Below are 18,956 nucleotides of genomic sequence, written 5' to 3'. Positions count from 1 at the left end.
TGTGAAGATACATGGTAAAATGGAAACTCATATTTACATATTTATACTCTTATATCAGGGCTATAGTCACACATTACTGTCCTCCATTACAGAACAAAATTAGTGGTAGTCTTTTTGACACCTTCCTGCTATTAGTTTCCAAATAAAGAAAAGGGATGGAATGGGTCACATTTCATCATCTCTTTAAGTCCCAAGAGACCTCAACCAAGTACATCTAAGTAACTTGAGAAATTGTTTTCAAAACCTCAGAAAGTGACTCATACAACAATAAGAATAATTATCAGCTAGAAATGCAGGTTTCTACTGAACATTAATAATAAAGAATGGTGGTTGGACAAATTTGGAGAGCCTTGAAAGCTAGGCAGAACTGCTAAGACTATGCAAAATATAATGTAAAATCCTGTCTCCCCAATTAAAAAGTGAGTTTCTTTGGTCACAGATAATATTTTATGGGATTTTTATCCTCTAAAGCACTTATCACAATATTGGGTACCTATTATTAAGTGCCTATTATTAGGTACCTATTATTAATAATTTAGGGTACCTATTATTACTACTAGTAATTATTTATGATTTAAATATTAATATATAATTATTAATATTAAGATATTAATATTATTGATGTAATAATATTGAGTACCTATTATTAATATTTTTTTGAGTTTTGGTTTATTTATATAAATACTAGACTAAGAATCAAGTAGCTTTGACTCTACTATAGGCAAATTACTAATTCTGTATTACCCAGTTTCCTAATTTATTAAAAGAGTACATCTGTTCTATAATACTTATAGGAATGTTATAAGGATCTAAAAGCAGTTTGGAAGTTAAAAGTACTCAAAAACATAAGGTGAAATCAGCAAAATTACTCCTGTAATTCCTTTTAAATAAATACTTTTTTTAAATGAACTGAGTTACTAAAATTATACCTCTTTGAAATAAAAAAATGACACATTACTAAAGTAGTTAAGAAAAAAAATTTTAAAAAGAAAAAAGTAGACTTGTTTTTGCAATTTATGAGCTTCAGAATAATGAGTAAAAATGTCATTTGGGTCCTTGTATTTCAGAACATGTTAATGGCAGATATTGTTTGTTGAGCATTCGTCATGAACAAAGCTTTGTAGGGCTTTACACATATTGTCTCATTCAATCTTCATACCATAAGATAGATATTATTACTCCAATCTTACAGATGAGGAAAAACCATATTTTGAACAAATGAACACTTGCTGAATTCGCACACATAGTAAGTGGTTGATCCTGGACTAGAATACAGAGTCTATGCTCTTACTGTTACTCTAAATCTTCTCAATAATTTCTGAAAAGGAACTTTCTTTGGTATTTCTTTGAAATAAATGACACTGTTTATTGAAGAACTAAGTATAGGTGTCAACTATACTTAAGTAAGATTTGGTGCTTACTACCCATCTTTCCTCACTGTGCATAAGTTAATACCGTAGCCAGGAGTGTGTGACTCCTCTTACCCAATCCTGAAAGGTGCTCTTCCTTCTATACTGGCCTGCACTTTATGCTGATCTGTTTCTGCCTCCCACACTGACCTGTGGAAGTCTAATTCTACTTACAGAGCACTTAGTCTCCTAGATTATGGATATTCAAGGTTGTGTTTAAGGAGCACATTCTTCTGATTTTGACAACTGCCTGGAAGAGTCTGCCACATCTTTAAGAAGCATTTCTGTGATGCATCATTATATTACCAGGTCTGTGAGAACAGGAAAACACTAACCATGTCTTACCTTAAGTCCACATCACATACAACATATTTATTAAATGAATGCATAAATGAGTGATGAGCAGTTAACTTCTAGATATCAGTTTGTGTTCCCAGTTCTATCACCTATGTTTTAAAAAGTTTACTTGCTGCTTTGCTGATATTTTTCCATGTAATACTTTTATCCTTACTATATATGGGTTAAGGAATATCTGACAACTTTCAGCCTAAGCACATGATCTCTAATGAAGCGCATGATCTATTCATGAAGAGTATGACCCTCTAGCCATGGAAACCCAAGCTCCCTCTCCCTGTATCTAATGGATTGCCAGGGACTACCTAGTCTACCTATCCATGTCAACTTCTCTGCATCTCTACACAGACCATCATCCCTCAGTGCTATTGCTACAGCCCCACAATGGGTCTCCCACATTAATAGTCACCTTACTAGTCTAGTCCATGCACAACAATAGGAGCTCTTTCTTAAAGGCAAATCTGGACATAACTTTCTCCTCCCTAACCTTTTAGGAGTTGCTCATTGCTCACAGGATAGAGTCTATCCAACTTAACAAGGCTACAAGTCCTTGCACAAACTGGCCACCACTGACCTCATCAAGTCTTGTGAAACCACATGCCCAACCCCTTCCCAGCCAGCTACACTGATCTTTTATTTCCTAATCTGCCTGCTTTATCACTTCTCATCTTTATACCTGTTCTCTCTGTCAGGAATACTCTCTTACTCCCTCTTGCTTCACCTGACTCATCCTTCTGGCCTCAATTGTCCCTTTCTTCTCTGTGTCCTTCCTAGACTGAGCTAGGTGGTGCTCTCAATATACCTTAATTGAACCCTATCATAGTATGTGGCAATTATTTGCTTATCCATATTTTTCCTGACTGTGAACCCATGAGAGCAAGTACTAAGTCTACTATATTCACTATTTTATGTTTTTAGGTCCTAGTATTGATGCCTGGCGGATACTAGTATTTATGGTAGTTGAAAAGGTCAAATATCAGCAATTACACCTATTACAAATTACATAATACTGTGATGAAAACTATAACCATTTATCAAGTAAGCACATGCCAGACATTTTTCATTTGTCTTCTTGTTTGATCCTTAAAACAACCATGTGAGGTAAGGACAATTTTACAAATTAGAAACCTAAAGCTTAAGGAGGTCAAAATAACTTCCTAAAGCTCATAAAACTGGTAATTGTGATTCAAACCCAATTTTGTCTGACCCTCAAAATAATACTTCTAACCTTTCATTGTATAGTTATATAGTTTCACTACCCAGTAGACACTTATTAAACATGTTATCATTTAATGTTAAAAATTAATGTTAAAAGAACATTAGAAAGACTTTGCTCAATTCAGCAAAATGAATTTAACAATGGAAATTACTCATTTGATTTGCAATTTTGGTTTCTAGCTGGAGAATTATAAATGCAATTTTGCAGAATTTTTTTTGTTTCATTTCCAACCTTTTTGCATTATGATGGTTTTCTGCTGGACCAATATGTAATGAGATGTTGTGTTTTTTTGTTCCTTTATAACTAATCATTAATATAAAAAGTTCATATTTGAGATTTGCTAAAGTAGAATTCAGAGTAGATATTAGAGCTCTTACTATATTCCTCCATCTTCACTTTACACTGGGCAAATGTTTGACTAAATACTAGGAACAATTAAAAATTGGTAAATATGAAAATCCACTGAAGATTGTCCTTCCAGCATACAGCTTGATGAAGAAATCAACTGGGAATTAATGTGAGAATTAACAAGTTAATATTTGAGTTTTCTAGCTGCCCTGTAGAACTGCTAAATCGTAGTACAGTGTCTTTTCCTTTGATATTATATTGTTGCTTTGTTGAAAGTCTTTAATAGAGATGATTTTAATTTTTAATATGCATAGTGTACACTAGAAATATTTGCTAGTGCACAATGTACACGATGAAATATTAATACTAATATTTTTGAGGTTGTAAAGCACCTCATTTACGTATGATTTAGCATCTATATGTGCATGATATAGATGTGTGTATACTTGTATATATATAAAGCAATAGTAAAATGCTCATGTTTAAAATAGTACCTGTCCAGCTTTAAAAATGAGTATTTGGAATAATATTTTTTATTTGTTACATTTAAATGTATATATTATATATATTATGCATATTATATAGACAATTGCATATGATTTATTATAATTACTATATATTTATTGTGTAATATATATCATATATCATACATATATATAGTTCGTACAAAAAATATATATAGTGTATGTATACATATCACACACACATTCTGTATCCTTTTGACCCTTAAATTCCAGATTTATTTATGTCACTTATTATAAATTGAACTCCTATTAAATTATATGAATAAGTTCCCCATAAGAAACCAAGTGTAAAACTAAAAGCATAAACATTCTAAGATCAAGTTAGAGAACAAGAGAAAAGCATTTAATCATTTACTCTCAAAGAAATATTGTGGAGTGGTTTGTTTGCATTGCTTTGTTTTGCTTTACCCTCAAGGTCAAAATCATTTGCTATAGTAAAGAACATTTTTTAAAAGCACGAAATGTTGCATAAATCCATTGAGGAGGAAAAATGCTCTTACCATCAGGTTTGTAGTTATTAAGTGGTTATTGAATGCCCTGATGTATAAGGCAAAGTGGATGCTTCTGATACAATGTGGTCTCTCCATTCTCTCAGCTCACATATTAAGTCAGCCTGCCAAAAATATATGAACAATACAAATCAGTGTATAAGTGTATAATTTAGCTGTTGAGGGTCATGTGTGAAAATATACTTATTTTCAAATGAACTAGCCCATTTGGAAATTAGTAAATTAAAGGATGATTAGTGACTTAATAAATATGAAAATGGATTTTTAAAATATTCTGTTAGCCTTGAAAACAGTGAGAATTGATTGCTTTATTACATGGATGATAAATTTCAAAATAAAATTAATTTTGATCTAAGAACAAAAAGGAAAAATAAATTAGCCTCATTTATTTTTAAATCAATAAATGTGAGAATATTTTAGTTTTGCTTTTTACTCATTTTCTTAGTATTTTATCTGAATTCATATTTCATGTTCTAATGTAGAGATGGACTCTTCTCATATATCTAAAGAGCTCTTTCTTCCCTTTTTGAGTATTAATATTATTATTCTAATCAAATAAAGAACTGAGCCATTTCATCTTCTATTTCAACAATGGGAAATATAAGAATATGTTGATAAAAATATACTGGTTATTAGGGTTTTAATACAACTTAGCCTATGATAAAATGTAAAGAAAAAATTAAATAAGGACATTGAGAATTTGAATAACATAAATAAGAAAAGTAAATGCATTATTGCTGTATATTATCTCAAAAGTCATATCCATAGAGAATTTTTATTTTCAAGTGTCTGTGGGCTATTTATGTAAATGAACCATACACTGGAGCTCAAAGTAGAGCTCAAAGTAATCTTCAATAAATTTAAGAAAATAGACTTTATATAGGGTTATCTGATAACAATGCAGTTAACCCTGAAATTAATATTAAGTTGATTAAAAGAATTTCAACCACTTAAAAATTAAGAAATTTCCTCTTAAACAAATATTGAATTAAGGGATAAATAAAATACATAAATAGCTCTTTCAATTATAAGAAGATTTTTTGTCAAAATCTATGGAATAGGACCAAGCTGTTATTGAATGTCTTAATATTGCCAAGGATGTTTAAGAAAGCATAAAAGAACATAACAAATATCTTAATTTGAAAAATTTAAAAAACAACAATAAAATAAAGGGAATATAAATAAAGAGAGAAACTAATAAATTATCAATGTAACAGATATTAGTACAACAGTTTTTTGGGGAAAAAATCAGTAAGACACACACATTTTGGTGTGGCAGGCAGGATTCTAAGGTGGCCTCAATGGCCCTTGCTTTTGCATAATTCCCACCCTATGAGTGTGGTTGGAACCCGTGAATATGATGAGATATCACCCTGTGATATTATGTTTATGGCCAAAGGGAGATGATGCTGGGTGGGCCTGCCTTAATCAGGTAAAACCTTTAAGAGCAGAGCATTTTCTCCCACTGTCACCCAGAGGAAGCCAGAAAGATATAATCTGGGTGGCCCAGATGAAAGCAAACACCTATGCTGTAAACTGCATGCAGCAGCCATGTGGCAAGGGACCAAGGGAGCCTCTAGTTGCTGACAGTCATCCTTGGCCATGACCTAGCAAGAAAGTAAGGAACTCAGTCTTATAACTACAAGGAAATGAGCTCTGGCAACAATAGTAAGCTTGGAAGAAGATTCTGAGCCCCAGATAAGAACTGCTCTTCCAGCCAACACCTTAACAGCATCCCAGTGAGATCCTAAGCAGAGAATGAAATGCCAGACTTCTGACCTACAGAAACCGTGAGATTGTGAATTTCTGTTGTAAGCTGCTTAGTGCATGGTGATTTGCACAGCAATAAAAAACTAATACATTTGGCAAATAAATCCATGGAACAAAATAATAGTTACACCCTCAAATCTATTTATATAAAAAATAGAATGAAGGCATATTACATTTTATAATAAAAAGCAATATGTGTCCTAAGAGTAGTGCATATAAAATGTGGAGTAGGGTTTAGATAAGAGAGCAATTATTACTCTTCCACAACGATGGGAGAAAATAATCACTATCAGCAAAAGCCAGAGAACATTAACAAATTCACCTTGATAAGTGCAGCTTCTATTTGTGAAAGATAGATTTGGGATATTTGGTAGAAATGCTTATTGGAGACAAAATCTTCACCTGCCAGTAATTATCTAAAACAGAGGCATTCATCCACTTATTTACTCATCACACACTTTTGGGCATTTACCATATGCCAAGCTTTGTGGTCCACAGAGGTCTAAATTAGGTGAGACTTAGGATTAGGCCTTTTTTATTTATAACTCTTCAAAGAAAAGGTGACAAAAATGAACAGAAAGTTCATATGAATTTTGAAGATGGGGCTCAGAAAAGAGTTCTTTCAGAGGTAAAATTAAGTCAACTTGACTTTTGATTACTGTTAATGTATGAAATAAGTAAGAGTAAGTAAGGAGATTTTGAGTTTAGTTGCTAATATGAGTGATTACAAACAACCAGAGTCAGGAATTTGTTAAAGGAGCAGGTTTAGGATAGAAAAAGAAAAGTCATTACTTTAACTGAGAGCACATTGAGTTTGAGTAGCATTTGACACACCTCTGTTTTCCTACAGTAGTGTAGACAGACTGTAGAATATACTTGTATATTAAGAAGTGTTTAAGAGTTAATTTGTAAACATGCAGAGGATCACTTGTCTAGACTTGAGAACTTCCCAAGAGTAGATATTCCAGTGGAATACTAACAAAGACATTTAATCATTTCTTAAACCATCTAAAAATATCTAACATATAGATTGATTCCCAACTGTATGTATTAAAGGGAAAGTATAGCTACAAGTATATTAACTGGTAATATATCACAAAGTTGAGTTATAAAACAGGGACAACTAATTTTAAAGGATGTTCTTAAGAGTAAAGTCAGGTGTATTGGCAATAGAACTCTCAGCCGGAGAGAGTCTGACCCCGGTAAAACCTAGGGCAACTTTGAACATTAAAAAGGGAACAATTTATTTATCATCATCCAGGCAAGATACATCAGGGAAGGCTTTTTAAGAAGGCAAGCAGTAGGCATGAAATACATTATTTTTATATTGTTTTAGGTTTGCATCTATTTACCTTAAGACTAACAGCTTCTGATTGAAAAACTGAAATCTAGGTGATTAATAATTGTATTCAGTAATGGATACAAAATTTGATATTTGTATTTTGGCACTACATGTGAGGAGCCGTGCTAAGCAAAAATTAGATTTGTCCAAAATTTTTAAGGACTTTACAAGTGTCATTTTAAAAAAAAAAAAATTTGTGAGTTAAAGTAATACCATACCAAAGGATTTTATTATTGGTTGCCCTTAAGTTACTATTATGACATTTGCTTTATAACAAGCATATAATTAGATTGACAGAATTACTGTAAACAAAAATTAAATTTAAGTCATATCTATACTATCAGAAGTTAGCTTGTAGGAGCTGGTGAAATAATTTGTATGAAGATAATAAATATTTGTATCATATAAAATTTCATTATTGGTTTGCGATGTGAATGGGTGGGGTTTTTGGTTTGTTTTGTTTTTCACTTCAAGATTGAATTGTAGATTCTCTTCATTTATTAGGCTCATCTTGATTTTTTTTCCTATAGAATATTTTCACTTTTAACTTGATGGAAGAATTATAAGTATATGAACCCATTGTTTCTTTTGTTTCAGAAACCATGTGGCTGCATAGAAAACAGAGCATGAGCTTTGGTCTCAAAAATGATTATTTAAAATCTTGGCTTTCTCATTTACTACTTATATGATGCTAGACAAGTTACTTAACCTGAGGCTTAGTCTCATTAATCTCTAAAAAGAGAACAACATTATCCACCTCATAGAATTAATGAAATAATGAGTTAAAAGTGTCTAATACAACACCAGGCAACATAGGAGGGGGTCTCACTATGTAGCTATAATATCACAGATTAACGTTGTAGCTATCCATTTGTGACTTTGACTATCTTTGGCTTTGCCATTGATGTTTTACAATTTGGAGAAGTAGCACTACTCACCAATTCCTTGATCTACAGCCTACCCATGGTCCCTGTTTGCCTATAAAGTAGTCTTCAAGAAATAACAAGTTATTCACCAACATTTATTAATAACACATTTTAAATGTAAGCTAACTTAAGGTTCACAGAATCTTATAATATTCATAATAGGCCCTACATTCTTAAAGAATTGTTCATAAACTACAAGTATTTACAAATATTTGCTCACGTACTTACAAGTAGTAGTAAGTTTACCTCATCTAACATTTAGTGGAGAGGGTAGAGTTTGTGTGTGTCTAATTGCATGCTAACTATTATATTGTTCAATTCACATTTTTGATGTTACTTTCCTATTGTGTTATATCCTCATTACACAAAATTGGTTTAATAATTCAAAAGAATAAAATTTGAATGAAAATAACATGAATTTACAATTCAGATTATCTTTGTGAATTGAGACTCTTATGTAAAAACATCAGAGAAACTGTACGTCTGCATATATTTTAAGAAAAAGCAATTCTATAAGAGTGACCATCTTATGTAAGCAGCCTAAATATAAATGTCAAAATAAGAAATATAAAGATGAATATCTGAAAATTGAATCTTATTGAACTGTTGAACTATTTGCCTTCTTCAGAGAATATCATTTTGAAAACGTGTCAAAAAGTAACATGAGGTCTTTTTGGTTTTTGGAATTTCAAACAAAGTAGTCACCACTCAGATAAAGTCTTTTTCTTAGAACAAGTAAAAAACAATACTTTGATTCATCAAATGAATAAATGTTTTCACTTAAAGGCAGAATAAAAATCAGTCCTTCAAAGGTATCATTAAAAGTAATACTCCTAATTTTTCCCCCTTCGATCCGGAACTAGACAAGGGTGCCCTCCTCTCCTATTCAACATAGCGCTTGAAGTCCTAGTGATAGCAATCAGGCAGGAGAGGGGTATTAAGGGCATTCAAGTGGGGGCAGTTGAAAGCAAACTCTCGCTCTTCGCCAATGATATGATATTATACCTAGAAAACCCATGGACTCATCCAAGAGACTCCTAGACTTGATAACTGAATTTGGTAAAGTTTCGGGTTATAAAATCAATATACACAAATCAGAAGCTTTCATATATGCCAAGAACTATCAAGCAGAAACTCAAATCAAAAACGCAATACCCTTTACTATAGCCCCAAAGAAAATTAAATATCTAGGAGTATACTTAATGAAGATACAAAAGATTTATACAAGGATAACTACGAAACACTAAAAAAAGAAATTGCAGAAGATTTAAACAGATGGAAAAATCTACCTTGTTCATGGATTGGTAGAATCAATATAGTTAAAATGTCAATATTACCTAAAGTGATCTACAGAATCAATGCAATCCCCATCAAAATACCATCACCATTCTTTACAGATCTAGAAAAAATAATTCTTCACTTTGTATGGAACCAGAAAAAACCTTGTATAGCCAAAGCAATCTTAAATAAAAAGAACAAACTGGGAGACATCAGTCTTCCTGACTTCAAGCTGTACCATAAAATAATAATAGTTAAATCAGCTTGGTACTGGCACAAGAACAGAAGCATAGATATCTGGAATAGATCTGAGATACCAGAGATGAAACCATCAGTATACGGCAATCTAATCTTTGATAAAGCTGACAAAAATATACATTGGGGGAAGAATCTCTCTTCAATAAATGGTGCTGGGGAAACTGGTTAGCTACATGCAGAAGAGCAAATCAGGATTCCCTACCTCTCACCTCTCACAAAAATTCACTCAAGATGGATAACAGACTTAAACTTAAGGCATGAAACCTTAAGAATCCTAGAAGAAGATGTTGGGAAAATCCTATCAGACATTGGCCTAGGCAAAGAATTTTTGAGGAAGACCCCCAAGGCAATCACTGCAGCATCAAAAATAAACAAATGGGATCTGATCAAATTAAAAAGTTTCTGCACAGCCAAGGAAACCATCAGTAGAGCCAATAGACAACCCACAGAGTGGGAGAAAATATTTGCTCTCTACACCTCTGATAAAGCCCTAATAACAAGAATCTATCTAGAACTTAAAAGAATTAACAAGAAAAAATCAAACAATCCCATCAAGAAATGGGTGACAGAAATGAACAGAAACTTCTCCAAAGAAGACAGAATAATGGCATGCAAATATACAAAGAAATGCTCAACTTCTCTAATTATTAGAGAAATGCAAATCAAAACCACAATGAGACACCACCTAACCCCAGTAAGAATGGCCTATATCAAGAAATCCCAAAACAACAAATGCTGGTGAGGATGCGGAGAGACAGGAACACTCCTATACTGCTGGTGGGACCGCAAATTAGTGCAACCTTTGTGGAAAAGAATTTGGAGATACCTCAAACAGCTAGAAATAGAAATACCATTCAACCCTGCAATACCATTATTGGGCATCTACCCAAAAGAGCATAAGACATCCTATTATAAAGACATCTGCACCTGAATGTTTATAGCAGCACAATTCACTATTGCACAGTCATGGAAACAACCCAAGTGCCCATCAATTCATTAGTGGATAATTAAAATGTGGTATATGCTCACAATGAAATATTGCTCAATCCTAAGAAACGACTGTGAGCTAGCACCATTTATGCTATCCTAGATTAAGCTTAAACTCGTTATCCAAAGTGAGGCGACACAAGACATGGAAAATGGGCTCTACATCTACTCGCCATCAAATTGGTACTGACTGATTAAAACTATGGTTTTCAAATGGTGGCAATGCTCACCAGGGATGGGGGGGGCACCCAATCCTAGGGATGTGGTGAGCACTTTGGAGGGGAAGGGTATAACTCTAACCTTTCGTAGGGAGAGGCAAAGATATACAATGTAACCAAAATGTTAAAAAAATATATTTTTAGCATGTGATGGGCAGATGGGAAGGGGGAGGAGGAAAGGGGTGTATGCTTCCATAATGTGGGTGATGCACACCACTGGGGGATTGGACATATCAGGGGGAGGAAGGGGGTCAGGGACAATATGTGTAACCTTAACAATATTTGTACCTCCATAATATGATGAAATAAAAGAAAAAAAAAGTAATACTCCTCATAAGGAAACAAATATTATAATCCTTTTGTAATCATAAGCATGATGATTGGGTGTTCATTCACATGTATGAGATGTGCCTCCCTCAATCTTTGTTACAACATTGGCACATTAACCATCTGATGTGAAAAATATATATTATGACAGACAAGAAAGCAAAATTAGCTATTGGCAGTATTTTATTATCAAGTGACATGACTATTGCATAATATTATTGGCCCAAGTGAGAAAGAACAATTTTTAAGTACATATCCATGCTAGGATCTATAATAATTCACCTCACGGTTGGATGAAACAACTTACAGATAAAGAATGGATCATTTACACATTGCACCTATATGAATTGCTCAACAACTTTTTGTTCTGCCTATCACTGAAAACCCATATTGTTGAAAAGGAGTTTTTTATTCTAATAATCTCTTATTTTGTGAGTCTTGATATAGACTGGAAAGGATATGTGGGGATAGGATCTAGCAGGCAACAGTTATGTGCAACACAAGATACATGTGCGATTGAAATTAACACTGCATCTAAATCTCTCCACATGCAAATTTATTCACAGAAAACAAAATGCTTTCCAGTTCTTAGTGCTGGTGAAAATTGTCAAACTTCTCAAATCTCATTCACTGATTGTTACATAAAGAATATGCATGTTGCACAGGACTGCTTTTCTACTGTGAAGAACAATGGGTGATAAAATGTTGCTCATATGGTTTTTATAAAATATGGAATGAATTTTTTTTATGTCCCTGATAGTGCCCATAAAGGTCATTTCTGTGATATTAAGTCATTTGTGAAAGTGCCAAGTGTCAGCCTAGATCTATCATTTTATAGCCAAATGATGAATCTCCATAATGTTGAGGATAAGACATAAAGATTTCTTCAGAAGACTAGATTACGAGTGGTTTGGTTGAGATAGTGACTAAACCCCACCATATGATGGTTCTCTTCATTTGTCAGAGGAAGTAACCAATGACTTATTCTTGGGTATGTTTTTAATTCAGTACGAATGCCAGAACAGAACATAAAGTTATTCAAAGCCAAATGCAACCAAAAAGTAGATTAAAAATCTATTTGGTATTGTCTCCTATGTTGAACAATCTTTCAGCTTTTGAGTGTGGTATGCAGACCAATTAAAGATTTATTGGAATGTTGAAAGTAATCTTCAGTGAGCTTTTTGTAAAAAAAAAAATTTCAGAGATCATCTTCTATTTGGATTTTCAGAGCTATAACAGGGCTACATATCATTATAGATCCTAATGACCTATAATTGTGAGCTAAGTTTTTGTTTCATAAGAAATTAAAAGGCAAGAGAAGAGAGAAACTGGAAATGGATACAGATATATAAGCTATCTTTCTTTGAGCAAATACAAATAGTTTGGTGAAATATTTTTCTAATATCAACTCTCCCCCCTTTATATGAGATTATTATTAACAGTTTTAATATTGTGTTTCATTTTTATTATTTACAACATTGTGATAACAAGTTGAATGACTGACCACTGTGTGCTTTTGAATGTTTATTAGATGGTCTACATAAGCCTAAAGCTTGAAAAACACTGCACTAGATTCGATAGCCCAAGGAACACAGGTGTTTAGTCATTGGTTAATACTCAACATCTAGCATATTTTTAGTGTTCAGTAAATATTAGTTAAATACATTAATGAATTAATTATTCTCACCAAAAATTTAAAAGCCAGTTTGCTGGTTCTCAGAAAAAACATTCATGATTTGTTCCTATCTTAGTGAGTTAAATTAATATTTTCTATTATCTCTGCCATTCTTGTCTTCTCAGAACTCTGGAAAGAGAAATATGTGTCCCATAACTATTGTCAAAATATAAAGGCTATTGTTAACTGGATTTCCTCCTTTCAGCTTCACATGACATGTTAACAATTATTTGTTGGGGTAAACTGAATTTTCCTGCACTTTATTTATTTATCTAATTTGACAAGATTTCAGGCTCTAAAATATTTGCTAGAAATTGAAATCGTTTATTTAATGTTTAAAACTATTTGTTTATTGAGTTCTTTAACCTATTTCATAACAATTTCTCTCCAAAGAGCACATGGAATGTACAAATATTGACACATAGTAAATAACTCAAAAAGCCGTGACCATGAATACTAGTAACATGAGTGAAAATAACAGGTAGTATTTGTTCACAAGTAAGGCATTGTTAAGGAAATATATGAAGTCAAACATTAAAATGCAGAATAAACTAATGACATTATTTTCTTCTAAAGTAATGATTCTCTTCTTTTCTGGTTCCCTTTCCATTCCTCCTTCTCTTTCTCCTCCTCCCTCTCTCTTCTTCTCCTGCTTCTCTAATCCATAGGACAGTGTTTTGCTGATTTTGTCATTTGTAACATCAAACATAGTGATGTGGTCTCATACTTACATTGTGAATTATGGTAAAGGTGTTAATATAGACACAGTGATTTTCTTATTTCCTCTTCTTAGTCAATCCCTCTTTTGCACTAAACTTAAAATCTCTTTTCCTCAAGGAGCATGCAAAATAAGTTAATGGTAATAATCCTTTCTTGGTAGGCTACTTATTAAAGGGGTTTATTTTTGATGTCCATCTCACGTACAGAAACTTAACGAAAGCAGTAGCTCATCAGAAGGTAGCACGGTGGACATTGGTGCACCTGCAGAGGAACAGCCCGTTGTGGAACCCGAAGAAACCCTTGAACCTGAAGCCTGTTTCACTGAAGGTAAAGAAAATAATCCTAATGTTAATCATTCACTTTCAGAGCACAGCTTTTTTAGCTATTGGTTCCCCAAAATGGATAAATTGCATTGCTTGCAATAAATTTATTTATTGCTTGCAATAAAATAAAACTTTGTAGTAGATCTATTTCAATTACCTCCAATATGTAGACAGAGAAAAAGGATTTAAAATCTAGTGTTGTGCTTTGATGATCTCTTCCCATTATGTGAAGGGCTTGTGAAAACGAAGGGAAAAAAAATGTTTCAATGCAATCAAAACTTGTGACTAAGTTTTATAATTTAAAATTTTTAAAATAGTTATTTCACAGTTGGCATTTTAAACCCTAGTTAAAATTTGCATATGCAGAATTTATCTGAAAAGTAACTTTCTGACTGTTAAAACTAAATGAATTGCAAATGCTAAATCATGTTTTTTCATGAAGACATCGTTTTCCCTTACTTATTGGATGAAACAGTAAATAAGCACCGCCTTAGATACCTGATACCCAAACAGAGCTTAGTTGAGCCTTGTGCAATAGATATAACAGATATGTTTTTTTCTATAACTGGTATTTCCCATGGTCTGGTTTCCTTGGGATTTTGAATTTTGGGGATATGAATATATTTGCATATTTTCTATTTGCTATTCTTTCCTCATAGACCTAATATATCTTCAGTCTTCTGTATTCTCTATATAAATTGTGCATATTACTCAAAGTCCTTCTCAAAACTACTTTCATCTGACCATGGTGAAAGATGTTTGTTCCTCTGAACAGCTGTAACAAATATATCTATCTAATTCACTTGATAACTTGTCATATAATACCTTGTGAAAACTCCTCAATTGAACTGTTGCATGTGTTTTTACTGTCTACCTTCTTTCGTTTTCCTCCATTACGTCATTCCTTAGGACCTTCCTTTCTTCTTTCCTTCATTTCTTCCTTTCTTCTTCCATTCCTTCCTTTATTTCTCTCCTCTTTCTTCCAACACACCTGCCTTTCTATTTTATTTTTTTCTTTTTGCCTAGGAACAGGGTTCCTGTGCTTATATCTTTTTGTTTTTATTTTTTTGAAAATCAGAATTTCTTATAATGTTCTTGGGGGAAAGGTACATGCTCTGTACTTTTAAAAAAAATAGCTTCCATGGTGCTTACAAATGTACTCAGATAGCTTCCACTGGTGCTTACAAATGTACTCTATTCATTTAATTCAGATGTCAGAGCAAGTGAAAGCAGTGTATGAGGAAGTCAATGACAAATCAAAGCAGAACTATTTAAATCACATTTTAGTGGACTAAATTAATTTTGAAAATTATATAATCTCTTCTGGAAGCACCACAAAAAAATCTAAACTGTAACAAACCCAGCATTGTTGGAAGAGATCTTCATTATTACTCTATGTCCTCTATAAAAGGGGAGATTTCTGTTTATTATTGTTTTCCATTTTGAAGTCCTTTAGTGACTTCAACCGAGTGCAACAAGATGATATAGTATGAAGCAAAGCTACTTCACATTTTTCTTTTTGTAATTTACAAAGTTTTTTTTTAGATAACACTCTGAGGCAGAAAAGATATTGTTATCTAGGGAATCATTTAAATAGGCCAAATAGGCCAGGCATGATGGCTTACACCTATAATTCTAGCACTCTGGGCTAAGGTGGGATGATCACTTGAGGTCAGGAGCTTGAGGTTACTGTGAACTAGGCTGACACCATGGTACTCTAACCCAGGTGACAGAGTGAGATTCTGTCTCTAAAAAATAAAAATAAATAAAGAGGCTGAATAATTCCACAACTTTACGCAGCTGATGAACGTGCTCTTTGTACTCCAGGCTTAGAGAGTTGTCCTAGCAAGATAAAGATGGCAATAGTAATAAAAAGATGAAACAGGGACATGCCAACAGATATTACGGAAGCAGCAGAAGTTATTTTATCTACTTCTATTTGAACATTATACCTGCAGGCTGTGTACAAAGATTCAAATGTTGTCAAATCAGTGTGGAAGAAGGGAGAGGAAAACAGTGGTGGAACCTGAGAAGAACGTGTTTCCGAATAGTTGAACATAACTGGTTTGAGACCTTCATTGTTTTCATGATTCTCCTTAGTAGTGGTGCTCTGGTAAGTGAATATTAAGCAAGGGGGCTACAGTACTAATTTTTAGAATCTTCTAATACTGATGACTTATTAATGCCCTCTGTTTCATAGTCTTAGTGTCTAACAAATTTTAATTGCCCCACTTTGTATCTTCCAGACTATAGACTTACTGTATGACTATGGGTTTATAGATTTACTATGTATACAAACATTTCTAATAAGTTATTTATTTTTGCTTATTATTAAGTATTCCAGAAAACTTAGACATCCAACTTATTCATTATAATTAAAGAGTATGAATATTCAATTACTAATAGCTTAATAAGAAAACAAGCATGGGAACTACAGTATTGTTAATGGAAGTCCTGTGATTGGGAATATGTATCCTTTAAATTGTGGTGTATTTTGTTTCCAAATGGCATTATTATTATTATCGCTTTATGGACAGTCAATAAGTCTTTAGGGACCACTTCTCTGTCTCTTTCCAATTGTGTTCACTACTCTTGTGCTACTCAGGAAACACTGAATGTTGGGAACAATAAATATTGGGCAGCATGCCTAAGTGATTCATTTAAGGATTGATTTTTCTTTACAGGAAGGTGTTCATGTCATCAGAATCAGTTTACATTTATATGAGAATCATTTTAAAAATGTAAATATAATATATAGATATAATTTTTACAAACACTGATAGAAAGGAAATATTTAAGCCATAACATACAGCTAGATAGATCAATCGATTGATACAGATGATAGAGTTTGCCTAATTGAAACACAATTACTTACAAGTTTCTTTAACTCCAATTATAATTTGAACCCAGACCTTTATTTACCTGCAAATTTCTCTGAAGGAAATAAGTTTTCTCTACATGCCACTTTAGACAAGAAATATTCTTTCACCATTGAAAGGAGTGTATACTTAGAAATAAAATATCAAGAGAGGTTCATATTAGAAGAATACATCTTAGGATCTAAATGAAACATAATTTTTCATTGTATCATCATTGTCATCCTGTATCTCTGCTGAGAAATATAAACAATTAGCAAAGTGAATAAACAACAAAGAAGCAGATAGACCCAAGTATTTAGTAAAATTGAACACTGTAATGATCAATCACAATTTCTGCATTCCTTTATTTCTTCAAACTCCTTTATATGGCATAAAAGCCAATATAAGAAAGCAAAAGAAATAAAACGAAAGGAATATGTAACTCCAACTGGGGCAGCCACATCAGGGTATGACATCAAGGACTATTTTTTGAACAAGTCAAATCAGTTCTTTGGAATTACACTTTTCTTCTGTCTGCTAGCTATAATAGCAATGGAGAGTATAACATTTCCTCTGATTAGATAATGAGAAGACCTTTGTGAGGAAATAAAACAGCAATAACTACTGTTCCTCTGCTCTCCTAGTCCAATAAAATGCCATGTGCATTTATAATCAGAAAAAAAATAATTTATTGAGCATAATAGTTTTTGAAAGCTAAAATATGTAACTCTTCCTTTATAGGCATTTGAAGATATATATATTGATCAGCGAAAGACAATTAAGACTATGTTGGAATATGCTGACAAGGTTTTCACTTATATTTTCATTCTGGAAATGCTTCTAAAATGGGTAGCATATGGCTATCAAACATATTTCACCAATGCCTGGTGTTGGCTGGACTTCTTAATTGTTGATGTAGGTATCTTTCACGTCTTTGTCATTCAAGATAATTTGTCTTATTTATATTCTAATTCTAAAATGGTGAATCTCAGGCCACCATGTTATGTTGACAGGATATGCTACTTAGCCACTAAACTCACTCAGTGAATGAGAGTGTGGTTTTTGGAAGACATGGATTACTGATTTAAAATTGCATTACAGGATGGAATCTATGGTAGTTATCTAGCAGAAAAAGCTGAAGGAAAAAAAGAAATCAGCAGCTTATAGGGAAAGTAGAGAAATCAGAAATGTAAAGGACATGTTATTTAAATCCCTTATATTGTGAATCAGACAAACTAAAGTTTGTATCCCACCAACTTCACCACTTACTGGTTTTGTGCACTGAGTAACTTACTTGGCCTCTGACTCTCCAAAATGGTGATGTTATTTGTACAATGTTAAAGGCACTCAATAAATAGTGATGATGGGGACTACCATCATTTTAAAATAATTCTCTCTGATCTATGTTTAAAGGGTAGATTTAAAGAGTAGATTATATAAGTTATAACTCCATTATGGGAAGTGAGGTATACAGAATGCAAGGAAAGACGAGTTACTTTTTGCAGAGGTGGCACTTTTCCTAGAATTGAGACTAGATTTAAGGCAAGCCCATAATATACCAAACAGCCTTTTATAGAATTTATATATCCAATGATTAACAATTCATTTACCCTAAAACAAGTGGCTGAGATGTGTTAAAGTTAAACATCATGTTTCATATTATCAGTTTAGTGTAACTTCAACTTTAGAAAACTATGTAAAAAAATATCATGACTCCATAGGCAGAAGTTTTTTTCCAAAAGAATATTAATCCAGCAAGATTATGAAGGTTTCTTGTGGAAAATGTTTATAGAGCTAAGAATCATTGATACATTATACCTCCTAGATTCTGAACAAAGACAAATTTGAAAAGCATCATAATGTTACAATGAAATGAATGAACTGAGAGAAACCTGAAAGAAATAATTGCTT

The 18,956-nt window shown here is 32.8% G+C and overlaps 1 protein-coding gene and 1 non-coding gene across 9 annotated transcripts in view; both read left to right on the top strand.

Annotated features, from left to right (window-relative positions):
* The window catches only part of SCN1A (sodium voltage-gated channel alpha subunit 1), a 150,787-nt gene that overhangs the window by 109,231 nt on the left and 22,600 nt on the right, over nucleotides 1-18,956 (top strand). For all 8 annotated transcript variants that reach the window (XM_076005619.1, XM_076005623.1, XM_076005621.1 and 5 more), the window contains 3 exons: nucleotides 14,071-14,191; nucleotides 16,146-16,300; nucleotides 17,787-17,960. In XM_076005619.1, coding sequence (XP_075861734.1) covers nucleotides 14,071-14,191; nucleotides 16,146-16,300; nucleotides 17,787-17,960 — 450 coding nt within the window. The remainder of the gene's footprint in view (nucleotides 1-14,070; nucleotides 14,192-16,145; nucleotides 16,301-17,786; nucleotides 17,961-18,956) is intronic.
* Nucleotides 11,496-11,598, top strand: LOC142872463 (small nucleolar RNA U13). The gene has a single exon (XR_012920720.1). It is a non-coding gene; the product is annotated as a small nucleolar RNA U13 (small nucleolar RNA).

This window comes from Microcebus murinus, chromosome 8 (assembly GCF_040939455.1).
Source record: "Microcebus murinus isolate Inina chromosome 8, M.murinus_Inina_mat1.0, whole genome shotgun sequence".
NCBI classification, from domain to species: Eukaryota; Metazoa; Chordata; class Mammalia; order Primates; family Cheirogaleidae; genus Microcebus; species Microcebus murinus.
Note: the sequence above shows the minus strand (reverse complement) of the source record. Positions and strands in the feature narration are given on the sequence as shown.